The sequence below is a fragment of the Neoarius graeffei genome, chromosome 10 (assembly GCF_027579695.1).
Source record: "Neoarius graeffei isolate fNeoGra1 chromosome 10, fNeoGra1.pri, whole genome shotgun sequence".
Classification (NCBI taxonomy): domain Eukaryota; kingdom Metazoa; phylum Chordata; class Actinopteri; order Siluriformes; family Ariidae; genus Neoarius; species Neoarius graeffei.
Genome location: NC_083578.1, coordinates 19,851,751 through 19,873,785, shown reverse-complemented (window position 1 = coordinate 19,873,785; position 22,035 = coordinate 19,851,751). Strand labels below are relative to the sequence as shown.

The 22,035-nt window shown below is 39.7% G+C and overlaps 1 protein-coding gene across 3 annotated transcripts in view; it reads left to right on the top strand.

Moving 5' to 3' along the window:
* Nucleotides 1-22,035, top strand: part of rer1 (retention in endoplasmic reticulum sorting receptor 1) — a 49,840-nt gene that overhangs the window by 11,073 nt on the left and 16,732 nt on the right. For 2 of the 3 annotated variants that reach the window (XM_060931471.1, XM_060931468.1), the window contains exons 2-5: nt 9,360-9,445; nt 11,720-11,824; nt 15,979-16,078; nt 18,607-18,685. In XM_060931471.1, coding sequence (XP_060787454.1) covers nt 9,365-9,445; nt 11,720-11,824; nt 15,979-16,078; nt 18,607-18,685 — 365 coding nt within the window. In that variant the 5' untranslated portion in view covers nt 9,360-9,364. The remainder of the gene's footprint in view (nt 1-9,359; nt 9,446-11,719; nt 11,825-15,978; nt 16,079-18,606; nt 18,686-22,035) is intronic. The other variant, XM_060931470.1, reaches the window with a different exon arrangement.

Below are 22,035 nucleotides of genomic sequence, written 5' to 3'. Positions count from 1 at the left end.
CAGGTCACACTCCATGGGAAATCGGAATCGGCCCAAAAAATTGCAATCGGTGCATCTCTAGTAAAAACTAAACTTTAACTTCAATTTTGGTGAGTAATCTTCATAAATTTAAAAGACAGGTTTTCCACCAACGTCAAGCCCAGCAAACTAATAGCCTGCCCTGTAATGTAAAGTTGGGTCAAGGAATGAAACCAGGCAGGGTTCTGGTAAAAATTGTTTTAGCTGTCTTCTCTTAAAGAACTTTTAAAAGAATTTAGATTGAACTGAATAATCTAAAATGCTTCTTGTAGCTTTAAAATAGTCCCAGCAGGTGACTCTGAAGAAAAATACTGTGTGTTTGAACACCGCCCGCTGTAAACGCTTTGCATACACCCCAATGACCGACTCCACCGACCACCACAACACCACCGTGCACGATTCCCTCATCGGCACAGTGGAGCACCACAAATTGCTACCTGGTCTGTGGGAAACACTGTACTCTGATAAATTATCGCTAGTTGTTTGCACTACAGCAGCCGTTTAGACCACCAGCTGTTTCACTTCTGGTAAAACCGTGAAGAAAAGTCACGTGACCTGAAACCCAGCAATAGAAAGAATAAGTTCTTACTGGTATTAGAAGAATGTTTGTTAGAAAAAAAATTAGTTGAACGATACCCAAGAATCATTTTTTGCAGCTTTACAGTTAACTTTCTTTCATTGCATTTATTCATGCATACTTGCAGATCTTTCAAGATTTTTTTGACTCCTGAAGAATTTGTCACTTCACCATTTTAGCTAAATTTTTTTTTTGAGGTGATGTATTAATGTGTTAGGTTTATTAATAAAAAAAAAAAAAAACCTTGGTGTATTGTCACAAGAAAATAATGAATGATAGTATGATGGGATGTGGCCAAACACGAAACAGTCACTATTACTATCCAATAAGTTCCAATAACAGCAGATCCCAAAGTGCTTTATTGCTTTTATACCACAGCAAATTTCCAGCCATGTTTTATTTATTAAAGAATGACGTGTCTTACACCATGCATTTTAATCTATTCATACTTGTCTATAACTTTTTTTTTTTTTCTGGCAGTTACAAAGCACAGACACTGGAGACTCCTTCCAAAAATGTTAGACATCTCCTCACAAATATTTTTTTTTTTGTAAACATTTACAGGGCTCGACATGAACTCTTTAATCCACTTGTCCAGTCGGACAAGCACCAAGATTTTTCACTTGTGCTGACCATAACCTTATTACCTTTCAATTACTATATGAACAGAGTTTATCAAAAAGCAGGTATATGTATGATGATGATTTTTTACTGAAAAATTATAAATCATTAAAGTATACTCACTTTAACTGTAACAATCAAAAAAATTATCCAAAGCCCCATTATGGTGCATGTGTTCTAACCCATGACCTGATCTGCACTTTTAAGAATAACGCTACGTTCACACTGCAAGGCTTAATGCTCAATTCCGATTTTTTTGTGAAATCCGATTTTTTTTGTGAGGTCGTTCACATTAACAAATATATGCGACTTGTATGTGATCCTCAGTATGAACGAAAAGCGACCTAAGTGTTCTGCATGCACATTGCAGGATACGACGACGTCACACGCAGTGAGCATGGCCAGTGTTTACGGAAGTAAAACCGCCCGGTTGCGGTATGACCCATCCAATCTAGCTTGAATAGCTGCATCCCCCCAAATGGAAATCAGCTCCCTAACCTCTGCGTCCTTCCATTGAGAAGATTCAGAACCTTCACAGCCCGAAGCGTCCCTCGCATTGATGTCATGCGCAGGGGCGCAGATACGTTTTTTGAACTGGGGGGGACAAAGCTGCCAGCAAACCAACCCCGATATGCCTGTCAAACTTGTTGTGAGTTACCATAGCAACCAAGCTCGAGCTCACAACCTGTGCAGTCTGCGCAGCTCAACCAACCGAATATCAGTCTTTGTTTTATGTGAGTTGTTGCAACTATGTATACACTGCTGTGCACCTCAATAAACCGAATGGTAATTAGTCTTTTGATTTTTCCGTGAGGTTTGCCTTGTGCAAAGAAAGACAGCATAGATGTTTTTTCCTCCCTATAAGTGGGGGGGACCGAACGAGGTGAATTTAAATCTGGGTGGGACGAGTCCCACCCTCTATCTGCGCCTGTGATTATGCGCCATGTTGTTGTAACTTTTTTTGAGAGACCCGCCGCCTACTTCAGCGCAGAATAGTGACGTTTGTGGCTTGTTGATGACGTGTAAGTCGGATGAATGCGACCTGGCGGTTCAGACTGAAGTCGCATATGAAAAGAGCGGATAGGAATCGGAATTAGGACCACATATCCAAACGGCCTGGGTCGGATTTGAAAAAATCGGATCTGTGTCGTTCAAATTGTCAATAAAAGATCGGATACGGGTCACATATGGGCGAAAAGATCGGATTTGAGTCACTTCAGCCTGCAGTGTGAACGTAGCCTAAGACTCACCCAAATTCAGAGCTTCTGGAAGAAATAGTTAAATTTTGATTAATCCATTAAAATATGAAGTACAAATTAATTTAAAGAAATAAAGCCAAAAGGTTGCAAGTTGGACATGATGAGGGGGACAGAATCAGGTTATAAGTAGAAAAAAAAAAAAACGTAAGCGAGTTCGGCACTGTTGTAAAACTCCTGCCAAATATTTTACGATAGTGTTAATATGTACCATACAAAAGAGAAATTACAATTAAAAAGTCCAAATGAAATGAATTTACCACATATATTTTATTGAGGTATTTGATCACCATTTCTCCGATTTTTTTTTTTTTTTGGTGAATTCAGAGTCTAATAATCTATAATTAGATATTACAACGTGGTTATTTTTACACTCACCCGCTGTACTCGGCTTCCCCGGGATTTTGTAAACAATAACACGGCCGGATCACTGAGCCGATTGAACTAGTTTTGTTGGAACTTTATTGAGGCAAGTCTGAAATAATTGCTATTCAATTTTTTGGTGATTGAAAATCCCTTTTATATATATATATATATATATATATATATATATATATATATATATATATATATATATATATATATAAATAAAAAAATATATAAATAAAAGCATAAGGCATCATTTACTATATTGTCTGGCTCGGTTGTATGTAATACTCAAAGTAATTTTCTCTAGTTTGTAAACCAAATTAGATTGGCCTATATGTAGAAAATGTGACTACGTAGACCAGTGTTTCCCAACCTTTCTTGAGCCACAGCACATATTTTACATTCGAAAAATCCCATGGCACACCACCAGGCAAATTGTCACAAAAAAGTGTGTGTGTGTTTTTATATATATCAATATCATCTGAATTTACTCACAATTTACTTACTCCGTGTGAAACCTGGGCCTGTTTAGTTGAACACAAAGCTGATATACTTGCAGGAATTGAAGAAAGACACACACAAAGATCTTCCTCAACAGCTCAGAGTCTCTCTCCCTTTTTTAGTTTTTATAGCAGTCATGCTTGAAAAGCCCAGCTCGCATAGATAGGTTGTGGAAAATCACCTTTTTTGCTTTCTTCTGACCTCTACTCGTACTAGGGCCTTCATCTAGGTCAGAATTTTCTCCAGGACCCAGTTTGGATTGTGTACTTTTTCAAATATTTATCCATCGCCATCACTGCTGTCACACCCGAAGCATTACTAATTCTATTGTTTGAATGGCAGTAGGTAGATACACAGGTTAATTAGCTACCTGTTGCCATCTAGTGGAAGATTATTTAATTGTTCTGCCTGTTACTATAGGTCGCTGGCATAGACGAACGAACGCAAATTATTTGCAGTAAATAAATTTTCTGAACAATTAAGTGAAATTGGATGATTTCCCATGGTACACCTGATGATCTCTCACGGCACACTAATGTGCCGTGGCACAGTGGTTGGGAATCACTGATGTAGACTACTTGTACTATGTGTGTAAACTGCTTATTACTATTATTTAACACTTTAATATTCGATTGCAACTTTAAGCAAGTCTTCAAGGAGTTTGGCCTTATCGTGTAGCCTTAGCAGCGAACCAGCTGGTATAAATAATCTGCACATGAACAAATGACACTGTTAAACTCACCTCAACATGTCTTTTACAGTTCTTTACTCCACCATGGGCAATGATGGTCACTGCTGCAAACAGTACGCAGGGCTCGACATTAACTTTTAAACCCACTTGCCCCCTAAATCCCCCCCCCCCCCCCCCCAATATTATCGCTTGTCCCCTATTTTGCGAGTTTTTTTTTTTTTTTAGGAAAACCTTAGAATAGTTGTAGAATTGCAACAAAAAATGAAGCGCACACATCGAGTTGAAGTTTGATTATTGATTAAGTTTATTATTAAGTTTGGTTGTTAGTTACTTTTTACTTGTAACAGACAATAACAATTTTATCCAAAATAGTTTTTCCTGCCTTATTCGATTTATTTCCATTTCACATGCATGCAGCTGTTGTAAAGCTCAGTGTGTTTGTGTAGAACTCTCTCAGACTGTAGGTTCATTACTCGATAATGTAGAAATCTTAACATAGAAATCTATAACAAAGTTTGTAAGAAGAAAACAATAGGGTGCCAAGACTTTTGAACAATACTGTGTTTGAGTGTATGCATGCATGCATGCATTAATATATTAATTCATTACATTCATTAATGTAATTAATATCATTCATGCATGCATGAATGAATGATGTTAATTACAACCCCAATTCCAAAAAAGTTGGGACAAATTGTAAATAAAAACGGAATGCAATCATTTACAAATCTCAAACTGATATTGTATTCACAATAGAACATAGACAACATATCAAATGTCGAAAGTGAGACATTTGGAAATTTCATGCCAAATATTGGCTCATTTGAAATTTCATGACAGCAACACATCTCAAAGTTGGGACAGGGGCAATAAGAGGCTGGAAAAGTTAAAGGTACAAAAAAGGAACAGCTGGAGGACCAAATTGCAACTCATTAGGTCAATTGGCAATAGGTCATAATATCAACAAAAGATTCAGAGAATCTGGAAGAATCTCTGTGCGTAAGGGTCAAGGCCGGAAAACCATACTGGGTGCCCGTGATCTTCGGGCCCTTAGACGGCACTGCATCACATACAGGCATGCTTCTGTATTGGAAATCACAAAATGGGCTCAGATATATTTCCAGAGAACATTATCTGTGAACACAATTCACCGTGCCATCCGCCATTGCCAGCTAAAACTCTATAGTTCAAAGAAGAAGCCGTATCTAAACATGATCCAGAAGCGCAGGCGTCTTCTCTGGGCCAAGGCTCATTTAAAATGGACTGTGGCAAAGTGGAAAACTGTTCTGTGGTCAGACGAATCAAAATTTGAAGTTCTTTATGGAAATCAGGGACGCCGTGTCATTCGGACTAAAGAGGAGAAGGACGACCCGAGTTATCAGCGCTCAGTTCAGAAGCCTGCATCTCTGATGGTATGGGGTTGCATTAGTGCGCAGGGGTGATAGCGTTCCGGCGCCGCGCCGGATTTCCGGCGTACCGTGGCTGGGGGAAAAAAAAAATCTAGTTCGCCCATTGTCCTGTGTCATTCTGAGATGCGCAGATAGACAGTAAAGGGAATTCGCATGATATGGAACTAGTGGGGAAAAAAGTGCTGTCACGGCACGAATTAGACCCTCCGAGGCATGGGCAGCTTGCGCATCTGGAAAGACACCATCAATGCTGAAAGGTATATCCAGGTTCTAGAGCAACATATGCTCCCATCCAGACGACGTCTCTTTCAGGGAAGACCTTGCATTTTCCAACATGACAATGCTAAACCACATACTGCATCAATTACAGCATCATGGCTGCGTAGAAGAAGGGTCCGGGTACTGAACTGGCCAGCCTGCAGTCCAGATCTTTCACCCATAGAAAACATTTGGCGCATCATAAAACGGAAGATACGACAAAAAAAGACCTAAGACAGTTGAGCAACTAGAATCCTACATTAGACAAGAATGGGTTAACATTCCTATCCCTAAACTTGAGCAACTTGTCTCCTCAGTCCCCAGACATTTACAAACTGTTGTAAAGAGAAAAGGGGATGTCTCACAGTGGTAAACATGGCCTTGTCCCAACTTTTTTGAGGTGTTTTTGTCATGAAATTTAAAATCACTTAATTTTTCTCTTTAAATGATAAATTTTCTGTAAACATTTGTCATCTATGTTCTATTAGTGTAAACATTTGTCATCTATGTTCTATTCTGAATAAAATATGGAATTTTGAAACTTCCACATCATTGCATTCTGTTTTTATTTGCAATTTGTACTTTGTCCCAACTTTTTTTGGAATTGGGGTTGTGTGTGACATATGTACGCACGTATGTATGTATGATAAAAATGGTTAAAAAAAAAAAAACAGTGTGCTGTCATGACAGACAGGATAACGTTTGAGTTTAAAATAATTTAGTGTGTAGGTTGTGGGTGTTTTTATACAGACGTAGCAACCTGTAACTGAATCAGTGCAACTGAATTCCGTCATGACGCAGTGCAGGGTTTTTTTTATTTATTTTTTTAAATAAACCTAGAGGTGGATGACAATGTATAAATATTTTGCACAGGACTGTGTTCCTCTGATAACGGAAACAAAGCTCCAGCTCTCTCGGCTCTTAATCTGTTCTGTTCTTTCAGGATTTATTGCGCATGTCACTCCTTGAGGTTTTTTTATTCCCAAATTGTTTGAAACCAATCTGGGCTTTGTGTCAAATAAGGAAGAGGCTTCACCTGTAAGAAAATCAAACACTTTAATGAAGGAGCTACCTTGAATGCAAGCAGGGGAAAAAAAAAAAAAAAGAGATTCTTAAGCAAACTCTTCCATCCTCACTTCTGAATTTGTTTTTGTAAAATACATTTTAAATGCAATCATGAGTTTCTCTGGAGTTTTCAGGCTGAGCTGCTCTCTTCATATTCTTTAACCACTCATTTCCTCATTGTTCTTTGCTTCTATTTAACATTTTTCTTGATAGCGGTGAGAGACAGTAATGCCTTTTATCCATTTCTTTGTTTGAACAAGTAAAAGCAGTGCAAAAATTAACCATATTGAAGACGGATTAAACCTTGCTTGCATGAAAGACAGTGTCTGTCTGACCCCAGCTGTAATTATCACGTGATGCTTGACGTCATGCACAAGGGGTTGATACAGTACGCGTACCATACTACAACAGCGGGGGTATAGAAAACAACTTGCAAAGCAGTAAATGAAACCGCACCTAAGAAAACAGGCAAGACATAATGGTGGATACGTAGTGAGGGATGCTTTTAGGAACTGAAATAAAAGATCAAAATGCCTAATTTTTGTGGTGCTAGATCGTGATATATGCTCATTCTAACTTGCCTGGTCGGGCATGTTGGGGACATATCCCACTTGACTGAATGTGTGTTTCACTTACCCCGGGCAATCGGGCAGTTCTTAATGTCGAGCCCTGGTACAGCGCAGAACACCTATAATTTTTTACCCTTATTAGGCAAGGGGGACACTTTCGTGTAGTCTGAGGTGAAGTGGGCTTTGCATTTTCATTTTTTGGGGGCACTTTGCCATGATGCTCCTGGGTACGCTGAATTGATGGAGTCACGGTCCGGGAGATAAGGCATAAGCCCGCCCACTCAGAACACTGATTGGTCTACTTAACAAGACAGAGCAATCAGGATTCTCTCTCTCTCTCTCTCTCTCTCTCTCTCTCTCTCTCTCTCGATTCCTGGATATTGTATCTAATTTGTGAGCGTCAGGGAGCTGCTATCAACATGTGGGGGACTCCTGGAACTTCGGGGACAGTTGGGAATAATTCAGCTTGTCCCTCCAGACAGGCAGATGCAAATTTGACTTGTCTGGACCAAACATGTATGGCCCTTTTCCACTACCCTTTTTCAGCTCACTTCAGCCCGACACGGCTTGCGTTTCGACTACCTCAGAGCAGCACGACTCAGCTCGCTTCAGCCCTGCTTAGCACCCAAAACTCGCATGGTTTTGGAGTGGGGCTGAAGCGAGCCAAACCGAGCCGAGTGGGGCTAGGGGCGTGAGCAGACACTCCCCTGTGCACTGATTGGTGACGGGGAGTGTCCTCACATGCCCACACACGCCCCGCGAGCACGCTGGGATCTGTAAACACCGTAAACCCGGAAGAAGAAGAATTACGAGAATTTCTGAAGCCTTGTGCGCCTCGCCTCATCTATACGCTCTTGCCAGTATCTGTTGGCGTTGTCGGTGACAACAAGCCACAGCACCAAGACCAGCAACACTAACGACTCCATGTCCTCCATGTTTATTTACTATTCGGGTTGTGAGACTACCGCTTAAAAGATCACTGATGTCACTGTTTGCGCCGCTTAACGACATCACGTGACGTCCACCCACTTTTGCTAACTCCACCCAATGTGTCCACCCACTTCCAGCCAGCACGGTTCAGCGCGGTTGTAGTCGAAATGCAACTCCAATAGACCCGCTCAGCTCGACTCAGCCCAACTCAGCACGGCACGGCTCAGCCCGACTCAGCCGCGTTTGTAGTGGAAAAGCGGCATTAGTTATCCTGGACAGTCGGTCAACTGTCTGTTAACTGTCCATGTTAATGTGGAGCATTTACTATACAAGTCCATGTTGTAATTGTTACTACGACAGTCGTAGTTATTACCTGTGAACCTGATTTCCTCTGAATGATATCTTTTTGTCTAACACGGGTCTAGAAAGCCCAGTGGGGAATTGAGCAGACACATGCGAGATGTTTTCACTGTGTTCTGTCAAAATAACATAAATCGCTCCCCACGTCTCCTCGGTGACGTAGACTTGGTCCTAGCAAAAGTCTCTGGTGAGGAGTGCCGATTGCGAGGTCCCATACAATCGAAACTCTCAGGTGAGTCAGGGAGGGGATTCCCCGCCAAGGCTGTGCGCAGTGTGTTAGCGTGAGCATGTAGCCTATGGGAAATTAATATCGTGTTGGATTAGCATTAATCCCATGTTTTGGAAAATTGAAAATGTTGTCTTGGGACCCCTCTGGGGTGTCACCAATCCATGTGCAAAGTATGTACGTCCAGCCGTGTCAGTTTGCATAGGTGAAAGGACAGAGAGACAGACAGCCTTCCTTTAGTAGAATAGATAGATAGAAACAATAATCATTGCAGCTGGAACCTCTGTCAAAGCGGCTGTTCTAGAAAACGAATCCGCTACTGAATGCCCCCCAACCCCGATGTTACTAGAAATGGCTATGCTGACCAGATGTCATTTGCGTTGAGGCTACATTAACAGACTATTGATTGTCTTGAAGCTGCTCTTTATTTTTTTTAGCTTTAAATTGATGTTGGCTTGTACTGCAGCTGTGACCCATTCAGCCAGATGTTGGATCTGCTTTGTGTTTAGACAGAATGTCAGAAGGAGACAGTTCTGCTGAATCCATCCATGGGAAACCATCCGCCATAGCCAGCTTCTTCACACGTCTTGGACAGGTGAGGCTGCAGTGCTGTCCCCAAACTCGTATTAATTGAGACTCAATTACTTGCTGTTCTGTGTTGATATACAGCTGTGGAAAGAAAAAAAAAAAAAGAGGCCACCTTTTGGTGACCACCATTAAAAGTGGTGTCTTAAATTCCCCCCAAGCTGGGTATGGTGATTTCTTATTAGCCTTTAAGTCAGACATGGACAATCTGTGGCCTGATGGCTCAAGATCTTTTTTTTTTTTTTAACCTATTTATTGTGTTAATTCTGCTGTTTTACATATGTCTGATAGATGGCACTGTGAGACTTGGCCTGCTCTGTTCATGGTGTTGAATCGAACCCAGTTTCCAAACATGCAAACGCATGCTCAAAGGATGCTTGTGCTATTCAGCTCCACGTGTGTGTGATCAAACGTTTTCTCTGATGGGCTACAATAAAATACCCTTATTGACCTATTTAATATATAATTTAAATGTGTACATGTTATTCTGATTAATTTTCCTAAGTGTCTGTTTCTATTGAAATGGTAGTAATAGTTCCTACTACTTTGACTATCGCTTAAATAATTCTTGCAATTTTATCTGCTGTTTTTATTATTTACATTATTGCTGCTGCCATTATTTCTTCTGTGATACAGCTTTTATTATTTATAACCTTAACATACCACTGTTTTACAAGCAATCTAATATACTTACTGTTAGAGGTCTGCGCGGGTCGGATTTTTCAGTCCCACCCACGCCCGCATTGTGCAGTCCCGCTCCCGCCCGCTCCTGCAAAGAATTATGATTTTCAGTCCTGCTCCCGCCCGCGCCTGCCATATTTTGTCCCGCTCCCGCCCACAAATCCCGCATGATGCAGACGTTCGCGTTATTTCTCAGGAAAGTTCTTGTCTTGACACAGCGTGATGGTGCCCCGCCCCCTACTTTGAGTGGATTTGAGCATAAATATCTACAGCTCACGTTCACGTTTGTTATTATTTACCTTGTTTCTGAATTCGGAATGTTGAAATGGCAACATGTAGACCTAATAATAATAATTATTTAAGTAGGCTAATCATTTAAGTATGCGCTCTCCCGTGGTGCGTCTCCTATGAATAATTGGTGTGAAAGGAGAGATGGATCGCACTCTTGAACTTTAGTTACATTTCTTTTCAGTTGTTTTTAGCAGCAGAAGGAGACAAACGCTTCGGCTGTTGCCTTCGTCAGTGTCTCTAATAATAATAATAATAATAATAATGAACAATAAAAAAAGACAGGCGAGCACGTAATTCCAAGTGGAAATTTGGTATATTTATTGTTCAGCCATACAAAACATTAGGCTAACCCAGTTTACATTTGTAAAGCATTTCTAACTAGAATATCCTAGTATGTCAGAACCTTTTGGCACTTATCACAGCAAGCAAAGGGAGCCGATTTCCCTCCGCGTCGTACATGAGTGAGAATGATTTCCAAATGTCCGATTTCAGGACTCTTGACTTTTTAACGGTAAATGTACCTCTTTTTAAAGCAGCACTTACTTTTGAAGCACTGTGAGCTTCAGTAGAGGAGCTCTGCTCTTCTGCCATGATTGGAGATCTCAAACACGGAAGAGGAAAGGAATCGGAAACATACGAGAGATATTTATCCTCTCCTGGATCAGAATCAGAATTCTGCTGACCAGCTCATCTAAGGTGTCATTGAGGCATCATGTTAGTGTGGGTCACTGGAGGCTGGGTGTGAACGGCGAGTCATTAGAGTGATCAGAGGATTGCCCGTTAGGGTGATCAATGGCAATCTGACTCTCTCTGCAAATTTAGGCATCTTAAAATGTTTTTATTAATGCCAAATAAAATATCCAGAACAAATTATATGTGATAGACATAAATTAATAATTTATAAATTTTATTTTAAACACGTTTTTTAGTTAGCGGGACTGCAGCTTATCACCGCCCGCGCCCACAATGAGCTTTCAAAATTTGTCCCGCACCGCACTGCTTTGCGGTGGGTCCCGCGGGACTCCCGCGGGAGTGCAGGGCTCTACTTACCATTTTGAATAGTTCTTTCCTTCACAATAAGACAGTGATCAGCTGTCAGTTTTCATATGCAGCCTTACACAGTCCCAAATTATCTATGGTTTGCCCATGATATCTGTGTAATACAAATAGTTTCATATTTAATGTCAGCTTTTGTATGTGTGACCCCTGGTCCAAAAAATGTTTGTGAACCTTTGCTCGATGTAGTAGTTCATTTGTTATTTTGTTTTTTTGTTTTTTTAACCCCCCCACACACACACTGGGTCTGTTGTAGATCTACCAGTCATGGTTGGATAAGTCAACTCCGTTCTCAGCAGTACGATGGGCGGTCACGCTCATCCTTACAGCAATATACATGATCAGAGTGTATATACTACAGGTAAGATGCATCTTGCAGGTCATTACCCTACTATTTTATTATATTTATTGATTGTGGTGTACATCCCCTCTTTGTTGTGAATGCTTTGATGCACTATGACCATGCACAGATAGAAATGATGCACTAGTTTGGTTACTTATTGTTGCATTAAAAAGATATAAAGCTATATTGAGTTTGTCAAATATGGGTAGCTGTAGGAACAGAGCTGCACAATAATAAAATCACAATTTTATTTCGCAATTATTCATCCAATTTAGGAGCAAAAGCTCATGGTTTTTTTAGGATCTCGTTGATATTCTCAGGCTGCTTTCACACAAGGTGTTTATTTGCACACACTTTAACCACAACAATCCTCTTACAAATCCTAGCTAGTATCCGCTAAATCAGTACCTGAGCTTACTTTCTGGATTTATTATTATTATTATCTTATTTTATTTTTTTAAATATGTAATAATAATGACTTGAATGTATGTTGCCACAGTTAAAGCGGGATACCACATCGCATACCAATGAATGTCTCAAAATTTGAAAAGTTATTTTTAGTTGTGTTGCAACATTGGAATATTGGGGGGGAGATAAGTGTGAAATCAGCCTAACCTCATGCTGTCAGATATGTCTCAATCAAAATAAGAACACTTCTTAGTCACATTAATTGGGTGGAACTTTTTAAATGTTAAATATAAACAGAATTAACCAAATAGATCCAATTATGTCCGTAAATAATTGACTGTTCTTCCTGTACCACAGGATCGAGGAGGTAAAATTGAATAATGTATATGAATATTGCATTTGGATTCTGTTGCTGTTAACTTTTAATATGAAATGCAAAGAGCCATCACTGCCGGTGAAGCAGGCCATCGTTGGGGTTAAAAATCAAACCAAAACCATTATTGCAGCCAAATAATGCTATTTGGTACATTCTTAAAAGAATCCCAAAAGGCCTGGAAAACCACGGAAAACAATTGTGATGGATGATAGAACAGTTCTTTCCCTGGTGAAGAAAACCCCCTTCACATAAGTTGGCCAGATCAGGAACACCCCAAAAGAGGTCGGTGTATCTGTGTCAGTCAACAATCAAGACAAGCCTGAGCAAGAGTAACAGGGGGTTTACCACAAGAAGCTAAATCTCAAAAACAGGAAGAGCAGATTACTTTGTCAAAAGCATCTTTAACACCCCCCCACCCCCCAAAAAAAAAAAATTCTGGACAGATAAGAGAAACATCAACTTGTACCAGAATAATGGGAAAATAAGGGAAAGGAACTGCTCATGATCTGAAGCATACCACCATGTTATGGCATCAGCTTTTTATATGACTGCCAGTGGAACAGCTTCCTTTTGTATTTAGTTGGCATGTAACAATTCGCTCAATTCACGATTCGATTCATGACATTGGGTTTGCGGTTAGATTTATCCACAGGGTTGTGTGTTTATTTTATTTTTATTTTAAGAATTTATTGCCAGAAATTGTAACATTTTCCTATTCTTTCAGTTTACATATTTTTTAGTGCTGTCAAAAATGTCGCGTTATCGCGTTAACTTGACTCAATTTTAACGGCGATAATTTTTTTTATCGCGAGATTAACGCTCTGTGACATGATGTAGGTTTTTCATAAGCCTTTGAAACTGCCAGGAACTTGGAACAGAACAGAGACTTTGCTTAGAAAAATGATAGCAGCTAGACTGTAATGTCATGCCGTGCACAGCCAGAGTCCTCTGCCCTCCCCCCAAAGAACCAGTGCGGGCAGCTCGCGCTGCCGCTCCTCGGGATGAAGAACCATGGTGCTCGGCTTAGGTTTCATTTTCCCATCGGCGGCTCCAGCCCGACTTTGCAGTGGCTGTGACAAGACGTGTTATACGGAGCCGTAGTAACTCGTCCTCTCACTTTTAACTACCCGAGCGCACGCCTTAACGCAAAGCGTGTGCACGGGTTATAACTCGTGCGCGCGCATTAATATCTTGTGCACATGCCTTATAAGTCGTTCCCATGTTTTTTTTTTTTTATTCACCATGTCCCCTCTACGGCTCCGTAGTGTTATGCTCTGCAATAAAAAAAAAAAAACATTGGTACAAAGCAAGCCCATTCACTTTATGCTGATAAGAGACTTACAATGGTTTTTCATGTGACAAAAATTTGCGATTAATCGCGAGTTAACTATGACAGTCGCGACATTAATCGCGATTAAATATTTTAATCGCTTGACAGCACTAGTATTTTTGTTAAATCAAAAAAACTTGAATTTTCTTAATAGCCAACAATAATTTACCCACATTTAAGACTGATGTAAAATATAATGGCCTATTAACTAAAATATTCCTTTTAAAAAATTGAAGTTCACAAATGGGCTTTTTCTTAAACTTTTTTATGAACAATTCTTTTACCTCCATTTTTCTTCTTTTCTTTAGCTTTCAGTGGTCTGTAAAAAGAGCTCCGATTTCTTGTTAAATCTGTTTGTAAAGTCAATCATACAACACCCCTCTCCCATTTTAGATTTTTTTTTTTTTTAAATAGAGCTGCGCTACTTCCGCTTAGGATGAAGCCACATATATTCCAGCTATTGTACATGTTTGCAAAGAGATTACACAGCCTGATGATGATCATGATTCATTTATTTCATCAATTCGAATCGTCACAAATTTGTATCACGATTTATGGTCGCATGATATATCATTACATGCCTAGTATTTATTGATGTGACTGTTGACAAAATGCACATTATATTCTGAAGTGTATAGAGTGGTGATATCTGCTCAGATTCACCCAAATGCTTTAAACTTCATTGGACAGTTCTCGACAATCTGGCTGGATACTAAACATGGTTCAAAAGAGGCAAAGAAGTGGAATATTCTATCCACATTTACTGGATATGAGCAATCGCATGTTCTGATAGCTACTCTACTACGAGGCTATCGGCTTACACTACCGTTCAAAAGTTTGGGGTCACCCAGACAATTTTGTGTTTTCCATGAAGTGTCACACTTTTATTTCCCACCATAAGTTGTAAAATGAATAGAAAATATAGTCAAGACATTTTTCTGGCCATTTTGAGCATTTAATCGACCCCACAAATGTGATGCTCCAGAAACTCAATCTGCTCAAAGGAAGGTCAGTTTTATAGCTTCTCTAAAGAGCTAAACTGTTTTCAGCTGTGCTAACATGATTGTACAAGGGTTTTCTAATTCTCCATTAGCCTTCTGAGGCAATGAGCAAACACATTGTACCATTAGAACACTGGAGTGAGAGTTGCTGGAAATGGGCCTCTATACACCTATGGAGATATTGCACCAAAAACCAGACATTTGCAGCTAGAATAGTCATTTACCACATTAGCAATGTATAGAGTGGATTTCTGATTAGTTTAAAGTGATCTTCATTGAAAAGAACAGTGCTTTTCTTTCAAAAATAAGGACATTTCAAAGTGACCCCAAACTTTTGAACGGTAGTGTATATACCAATGAGTAGAGAAAAACAAAATGGCAGAGCATGGTGCTGAACCACCCAAGGATGAAATAAAAACTCGACTCAGAAATGGAACCAACCCCCCAAATGGTGGTAAGAACATACCGTTTAAAAAAAAAAAATTAAGAATTATAAAATTTTTCACAAATTGCTACGGTCATTTCGCTGGTTTGTTTACATTCTAAGCAGAAATGACATTTTTTTTTGGGGGGGGGGGTTTGTATAAAGTTTTCCATTTACCGAATTTGCAAAAAATGAAAATGGTCGGATTTTGAGAAACAGTGAATGTGGATAGAATAAAACAATTATTCTACTCAGTCTCGTCGTACATGGTTTATAGCCAGTTTGGTGCTATGCGCCTCGTCGGTTATCAAGTCATGTATGACTCGATTTCGTGGAATAACTGTTAAATGGCCAAGTCTTAGTCAGGCATCCACATACTTTTGACCAAATAATATATAAGCTAACAGAGTATGTGCTTGTGGGTTTATTTTTTTTTTTAAATGTACTGGTCAGTTTTTAAAAAAAAAAAAAAGTCCATTATTCAGTTAACTATTTAATAATGTATCTGAAGTCACCAGTATTGCAGTTCTTTACTTGAGGAAGCTAGATAGTAAGTTTATACAGAAAGTTGGATAATGTGCTTACATTAAGCAAAGTGTACATTTTGTGCTGGTTTTGTTTCTTGTGTTTCAGGGGTGGTACATAGTCACGTATGCTCTTGGAATCTACCATCTCAATTTGTTCATTGCTTTTCTTTCACCGAAAGTTGACCCATCGTTGCTTGATGACCCAGGTTAGTTGAAGCAATGTTCCTGCTCACTGGGCTTGTCAGGTCAAATCAAGTTTTTCATCACACATCCAGTAGTTGAGTACAATGTACTGCTTGCAGCACAGAAGTGTCCTGTGTGCACATAGCACTATGTTTAAAAAAAAAAAGTGCATACTGTACAGCTTTAGAAAAAGATGTGCAAGGCAATAAATGCGCATGAGCAGTATAATGAACTATACTTATGCTGCTCCACCTAGTCTGTGCATTAAGACTTGATCAGACCGGCAGCATGAAGCCCAAGCAGGCCACTTGTGCAAATGACATGTAAATATAAACCTTCAGAAATGGCAGCATATTAAATGTTGCATTGTTGCTGTGTTAAATCTCAAATCTGATTGGTCAGAAGGTGCCAATACATTTGATGGTATTGAAGGTTTATATTCATATGTGTGAACCATTTATAGTTTCTATAATAATGACTCATTCACTTGGGCTTGTATGCCGTGCCACATATTCTAAGCCTAATAATAACATTAAAACATGCTGTTATTTAACAAAGAAAATGTTAATAATTTTGATAAGTTTTCTGTTAACAAGGCAAGCTTAGTTTTCTTTTTTTTTTTCCTTTGCTTCTAAGCTTGGCAGCTATGACCCTGTTCACACCTGTAATTTACATTCATCTGGGCAATCAAATTACAAGTGGACAAGCCAAGATACATAGTTCATACCTGGCGTTATGAATACATCTCTCGTGACCACTTGTGGTCAGATTTCATGTTAATTATGTATCATTTTAATTGTGTGGTTAACTAACAAAAACACAAGTGAATGAGCAATGAGATGACTCATGAAGCTTTGACGTTAAAGCGGCACCTTTATCCGTTAAACTGGCGCTAGAGAGCTCTACCGTTCAGCACCATTGCCAAACAGTCTCACAAAGCTTGCATATTCTCTGGCAGGGCAATATGACAGTCAATTAGTTGGTCTTTTATTGCTATCCTGGATGTGTTGAGACGTATTCGTTGACCCTACAAATGTGATGTAATGTCATATCCATCCCACCCCGCCTCCAAACGTGTTTTGAGTGACTGGATCACAGTCGCAATGCATCTTCAAGAAGTGTTTCACCCTGCTCCAGAGATGTCCACAAGCACTGGCGACTGGTGGTTTTCTCTATTTACACAGACGGTCTGTGCCAGCTACTCAATCCCACGGAGGGGAAAAAAGGAGGGAAAAAAAACCTTGCCTTTCAATGGTTTTTTTTTTAAATATATGGTCTCCGCTGCTCATAATTTGCTGCAAATCCAATTATTCCTCCACAAAATTGTCTTTGATTCAGGTCGAGCAAGACGGGAAGCAACACTATATTTGTTGATCAATTCTCGTGCTCTGATTGGCTGAACTGGACCACATGGCCACAGAAGACAGAAAATGCAGCTTTTAATGCTACTGAAAATCCCCAAAGTGTCCTGAAAACATTTCCAGTTCAGAGGTGGTCAATTTACAGCTTTATATCTGCCGCTTACTAAGCACAAGCACTGGAGACTCTTGCCAAAAATGTTAAACATCTCCTTGCAGAAAACCTGACACCAGCAACTTTTTTTTTTTTTTGTTAAATATTTTTTTAACCAATTTATTAAAGCTAGATGGCCTTTCGATTTCATGAAATCAGTGAAATTTGGCTCCCTCTGAAATTTGGTCATTGTGATATGTTTATTTCTGTAATATCTCAATTACCAGGCCATTCTGTGGCTGGGAAGCTATTTAATTTGAGGGGATTCTCTAGCAAATAATATGCATGACAGTGCTCGCTTTGCACAGTCAAGCAGACAGAGGAAGTCAGTGTGCGCATGTGCAGGTTTACCACCTTTTTGAGTTTGATGGCGGCTGGCATCCACAGCGTTGCATTACTGCCATCTACAGGTTTACCTTTGACCGTACACTGACGGTTACATCATCCTGTCACTAAACGAACAGCCCATCACACTGAGGTGCTCGCTGACCGCCGAGATTTATTAGTTTGGTCCTGCGTTTCCTTTCTTTTTGCTTTCCGTTACTGTAGTCTGTCTTCCACATTTCATTCACGTCCTCCGTTGTTCTATCCTGTTTCAAATTTGTATCCCACAATGCCTTGCATGAATGGGGAAAGCCCACCATGTGATGCATGATGTAGTATCTTGAATTGGGTGAAGTAGGAAAAAATAGTGGAGAATTTAGGGCCACTTGGCCCTAAATTCATTAATTGTTCGATTAAAAAACTAATAAAATTGGAAGTCTGTGATTTGAATTCAGTAGCGTTTGGTCCACTAAACAAAAATAATTGGTAGTCCAGGGAAAATTCTTTTTATGACCTACACTTGGAAAAATCTGAAAGGCAGTCTAGCTTTAATCGCATATTGTCATCCATATACTGTGGTATAAATGTCATTGTTTGCACCTTCTAGGTGGTGGTTTGTTGTTGTTTTTTTTTTTTAAACCCACTACACCTTGGAAAAACTTTCCCATTTTATTTATTAACTTTTTTTTTTTTTTTTTAAATATTTTTATTTAAGATGATGGTCCATCACTTCCCACAACGCAGAACGAGGAGTTTCGGCCCTTCATCAGACGGCTGCCGGAATTCAAATTCTGGTGAGTTTTTCCTGCAGTTGATTTCACTGGCTGATGCATCTTTTGTTAATCGCTGCTGCAGTCTATCCTGCTTCTCACCAATGCAGGAAGGTGTTGGGTTTTTTTTTGTTTGTTTGTTTTTTTGTTTTCTCCCCCATAATAAGTGTAAAGAAAACACTTCCTTTCTTGTACAAAATCTTAAATAATATCTTGGGTCCAGGAAGTTGTTCAAGCCATTGTTACATCTAGTATACAGATTACTTTTGCTCCACTTGTTCCCTTCAGGCTGATTTATACTTGCTGTCGACTGTGTGTTAAGCGGATATTGACAACAGACCCCGGCTGTTAAAAGCGGTATTTGTTTATATATGCATGCATATGGTGTGTGTGTGTGTACATATATATACACATACATACACTCGCATGCATATGATGGTGAATTCAAGTACCTGGGGTCAACTGTGCAGGAAAATGGGGGCTGCGATAGTGAGGTGAGAAAGAGAGTGCAGGCAGGGTGGAGCAGTTGGAGAAGGATTTCGGGAGTCATTTGTGATAGGAAAGTCCCAGCAAAAGTGAAAGGTAAGATGTATAAGACTAGGGCTGGGTATCGATTCAAATTTCAAGAATCGATTCGATTCCGATTCTGAAGCTTCAGAATCGATTATCACGACTCTATATGATTTGATGCGATCCGATCTCAATTCGATTCGATCCAATATCGATTCGGGTTAGTGTTATTAGAACCATTTTTGACTGTGTAGTTAAGCAACATATTAATACTTGTATTATATTGACATTCAACAGCAAATTAATCAAGTATTGGTAGTTAATGATGGCTGTAAGACTGGTGAAAATGATAATGATCAAACCCCCTCACAGAAAGGCGAATCAAGACGGCAAACAGAGGATGCCAGAGGTCTCTATACCTGCAACAATAGTGTCCAAATGGGACACTAACCTGGTGCATTATTAAGATTAAGAATTCACCTAAAAGCTGTTGCTGTTGCACACAAATGCATTTTTATTTTATAATGTGAAAAAAGAGATTCTTAGCCAGTGTAAATGTAAACAGATTGCTGGTTACTGGCTTCAAAGTAACCTAACGGTCATTATACCATTTGTAAATGCGAACCAAAGATACAGCACCTTAGGAAACATAAGTGTCTCTCAGTTTTGTGTAAAATCTTCAAAATACAAAAAGTATAAAACATTCAATTGCCTTTAAAGTGTGAACATGTAAACAGGACATTTAAACTTTAAATTTACCTTAAATTTTAAACTTAAATAAATAATAAACCTTAAATTTCAACTTCAGACTGTAAATAAAAACGCTGTTTCCTGTTAAAGTGCACACACAAATTCTGACTGGACCTTAAACTTGACCTGAGACAGACTGGGTAAACTGTCCATCAACTGCCATCACTTGGGTACAAAAAGATTCTTCTGCAGAAAAAGGAGTTCATTTACATGCCCAGGAGTAAGGCAGCTTTTTTTTTTTTTTTTGCAGTAATGATGCAAACGGCGCACCTTTTAGCGGATGCCGCCTTTTTCACGGCTGAATCGTGCAGATCCGATTTTTTTTTTTTTTTTTTTTTTTTAGGGGAGGGCGTTGGAGCGTCTGATTATAATTTCATCAAAGTAAATTCTGTATTAAAATTACTAAATAAGCAAATGCCGTTACAGTCCATGAAACGTAGGAAGTATAAGTATGAGAAGAAAACAGTAAATCAGAAAGCTGTGCATGTTTATGCGAAAGCTACGCAAACGTGCGCAGCTTTCTGATTTACTGTTTTCTTCTGACACTCCAAACCCCCCCCCCCCCCCCCCCCCCCCCCAAAAATCGGATCTGCACTATTCAGCCGTGAAAAAGACGGCATCCGCCAAAAGGCGCGCTGTTTGCATCCAGACCGCCTGCGCAAATTCAATGACGCGACGAGTGGGGTTAAAGTTCACTGGGAGAAATGTAACTTAAAAAATCGATCTTTGGATGTACGAATCGATCTTCAGGAAATAATATGCAAATTGATTCAGAATCGGAAAATCGATTTTTTTTCAGCACAGCCCTGTATAAGACAGTAGTGAGAGCAGCTGTGATGTATGGATTGGAGATCGTACCCTTAACGAAGAGACAGGAGGCAAAGTCGGAGGTGGCGGAGTTGAGGATGTTAAGGTTTGCGATGGGAGGTTAGACAGGATAAGGAATGAGCACATCAGAGGGACAGCACATGTGGAGAGCTTGGGAATGAAGCTAAGAGAGATGAGACTGAGATGGTATGGGCACATCCTGAGAAGAGATGCAGAGCATGTGGGAAGGAGAATGTTGAGGATGGAGCTGCCAGGCAAATGAAAACGAGGAAGGCTAAAGAGCAGATACACGGATGTGGTGAGAGAGGACATGAAAGTGGCAGGTGTGGTAGAGAAGGATGCGGAAGACAGGGAGCAATGGAGACAAAAGATCCGCTGTGGCGACCCCTAATCGGGAGCAGCCAAGAGATGATGATACACGCATATGACGAAACCATGATTAAAAAAAAAAAGGTTCTGTCGTATGGCTTAGTGTCCCATCCACAGTGTGATTGGAATGCCTGAAATGTGGATGATCCATCAAGTACAATGAACACTTCTGTAGTCTGTCTCTGTCCTGCCTTGCAGAGCTGTTGGATTGATAGAAATGTGGACTTCTTCATGTTGTCTGCATTCACTTCCACAGTGAGAGGAAAGAAAGAACACATTGAGGATGAACAGCACAGTTGGCTAAAAGCACAGTGCACTCTTGCACATGCAGCTTGAGATGACTACTGTCATCAGTGTACCTTTTCAAATAGCCCCCCCCCCCCCCCCCCCAAAAAAAAAAAAGTACTTTGTTTTTAAAACAATGTTCTAATATATTGCATTCATTACCTGTGAGGAGTAATTAAATTCTTGCACATTTTCAAGCTAAACTGCATCAAATTTGTAGAAAGTGACTATCAGCCCCAAATATTGCTTATCTGTTGATTACTTGATTTCTAAAGACGTTGCTTGACACACACACACACACTGTGTACAAATGCTCCTATGATGACCGCTGTGTTTATGCGGTCATATGGCAATTTGCTTGTGCACTTACTCAAATTAATGCGACATATCTGTGGTGCAATACCAGTGTCAGTCATGGCTGCAGCATAGCATCATGTGACCCTGTCTGCAACTGACTAAACCGTTTCACGTTTCAAATTACATGCTTATTTACTATTCTAGAGCCTTAGAGTATAAGGTTATACGGTAGCTAACAGTTTTGTGTTTTGGTATTACAGTTGGTGTTTGAATTTTCAAAACGTCTTAAACCTACCAAATGCCTAATTTGGATTTTCTTGGTTAGTAAACATGTT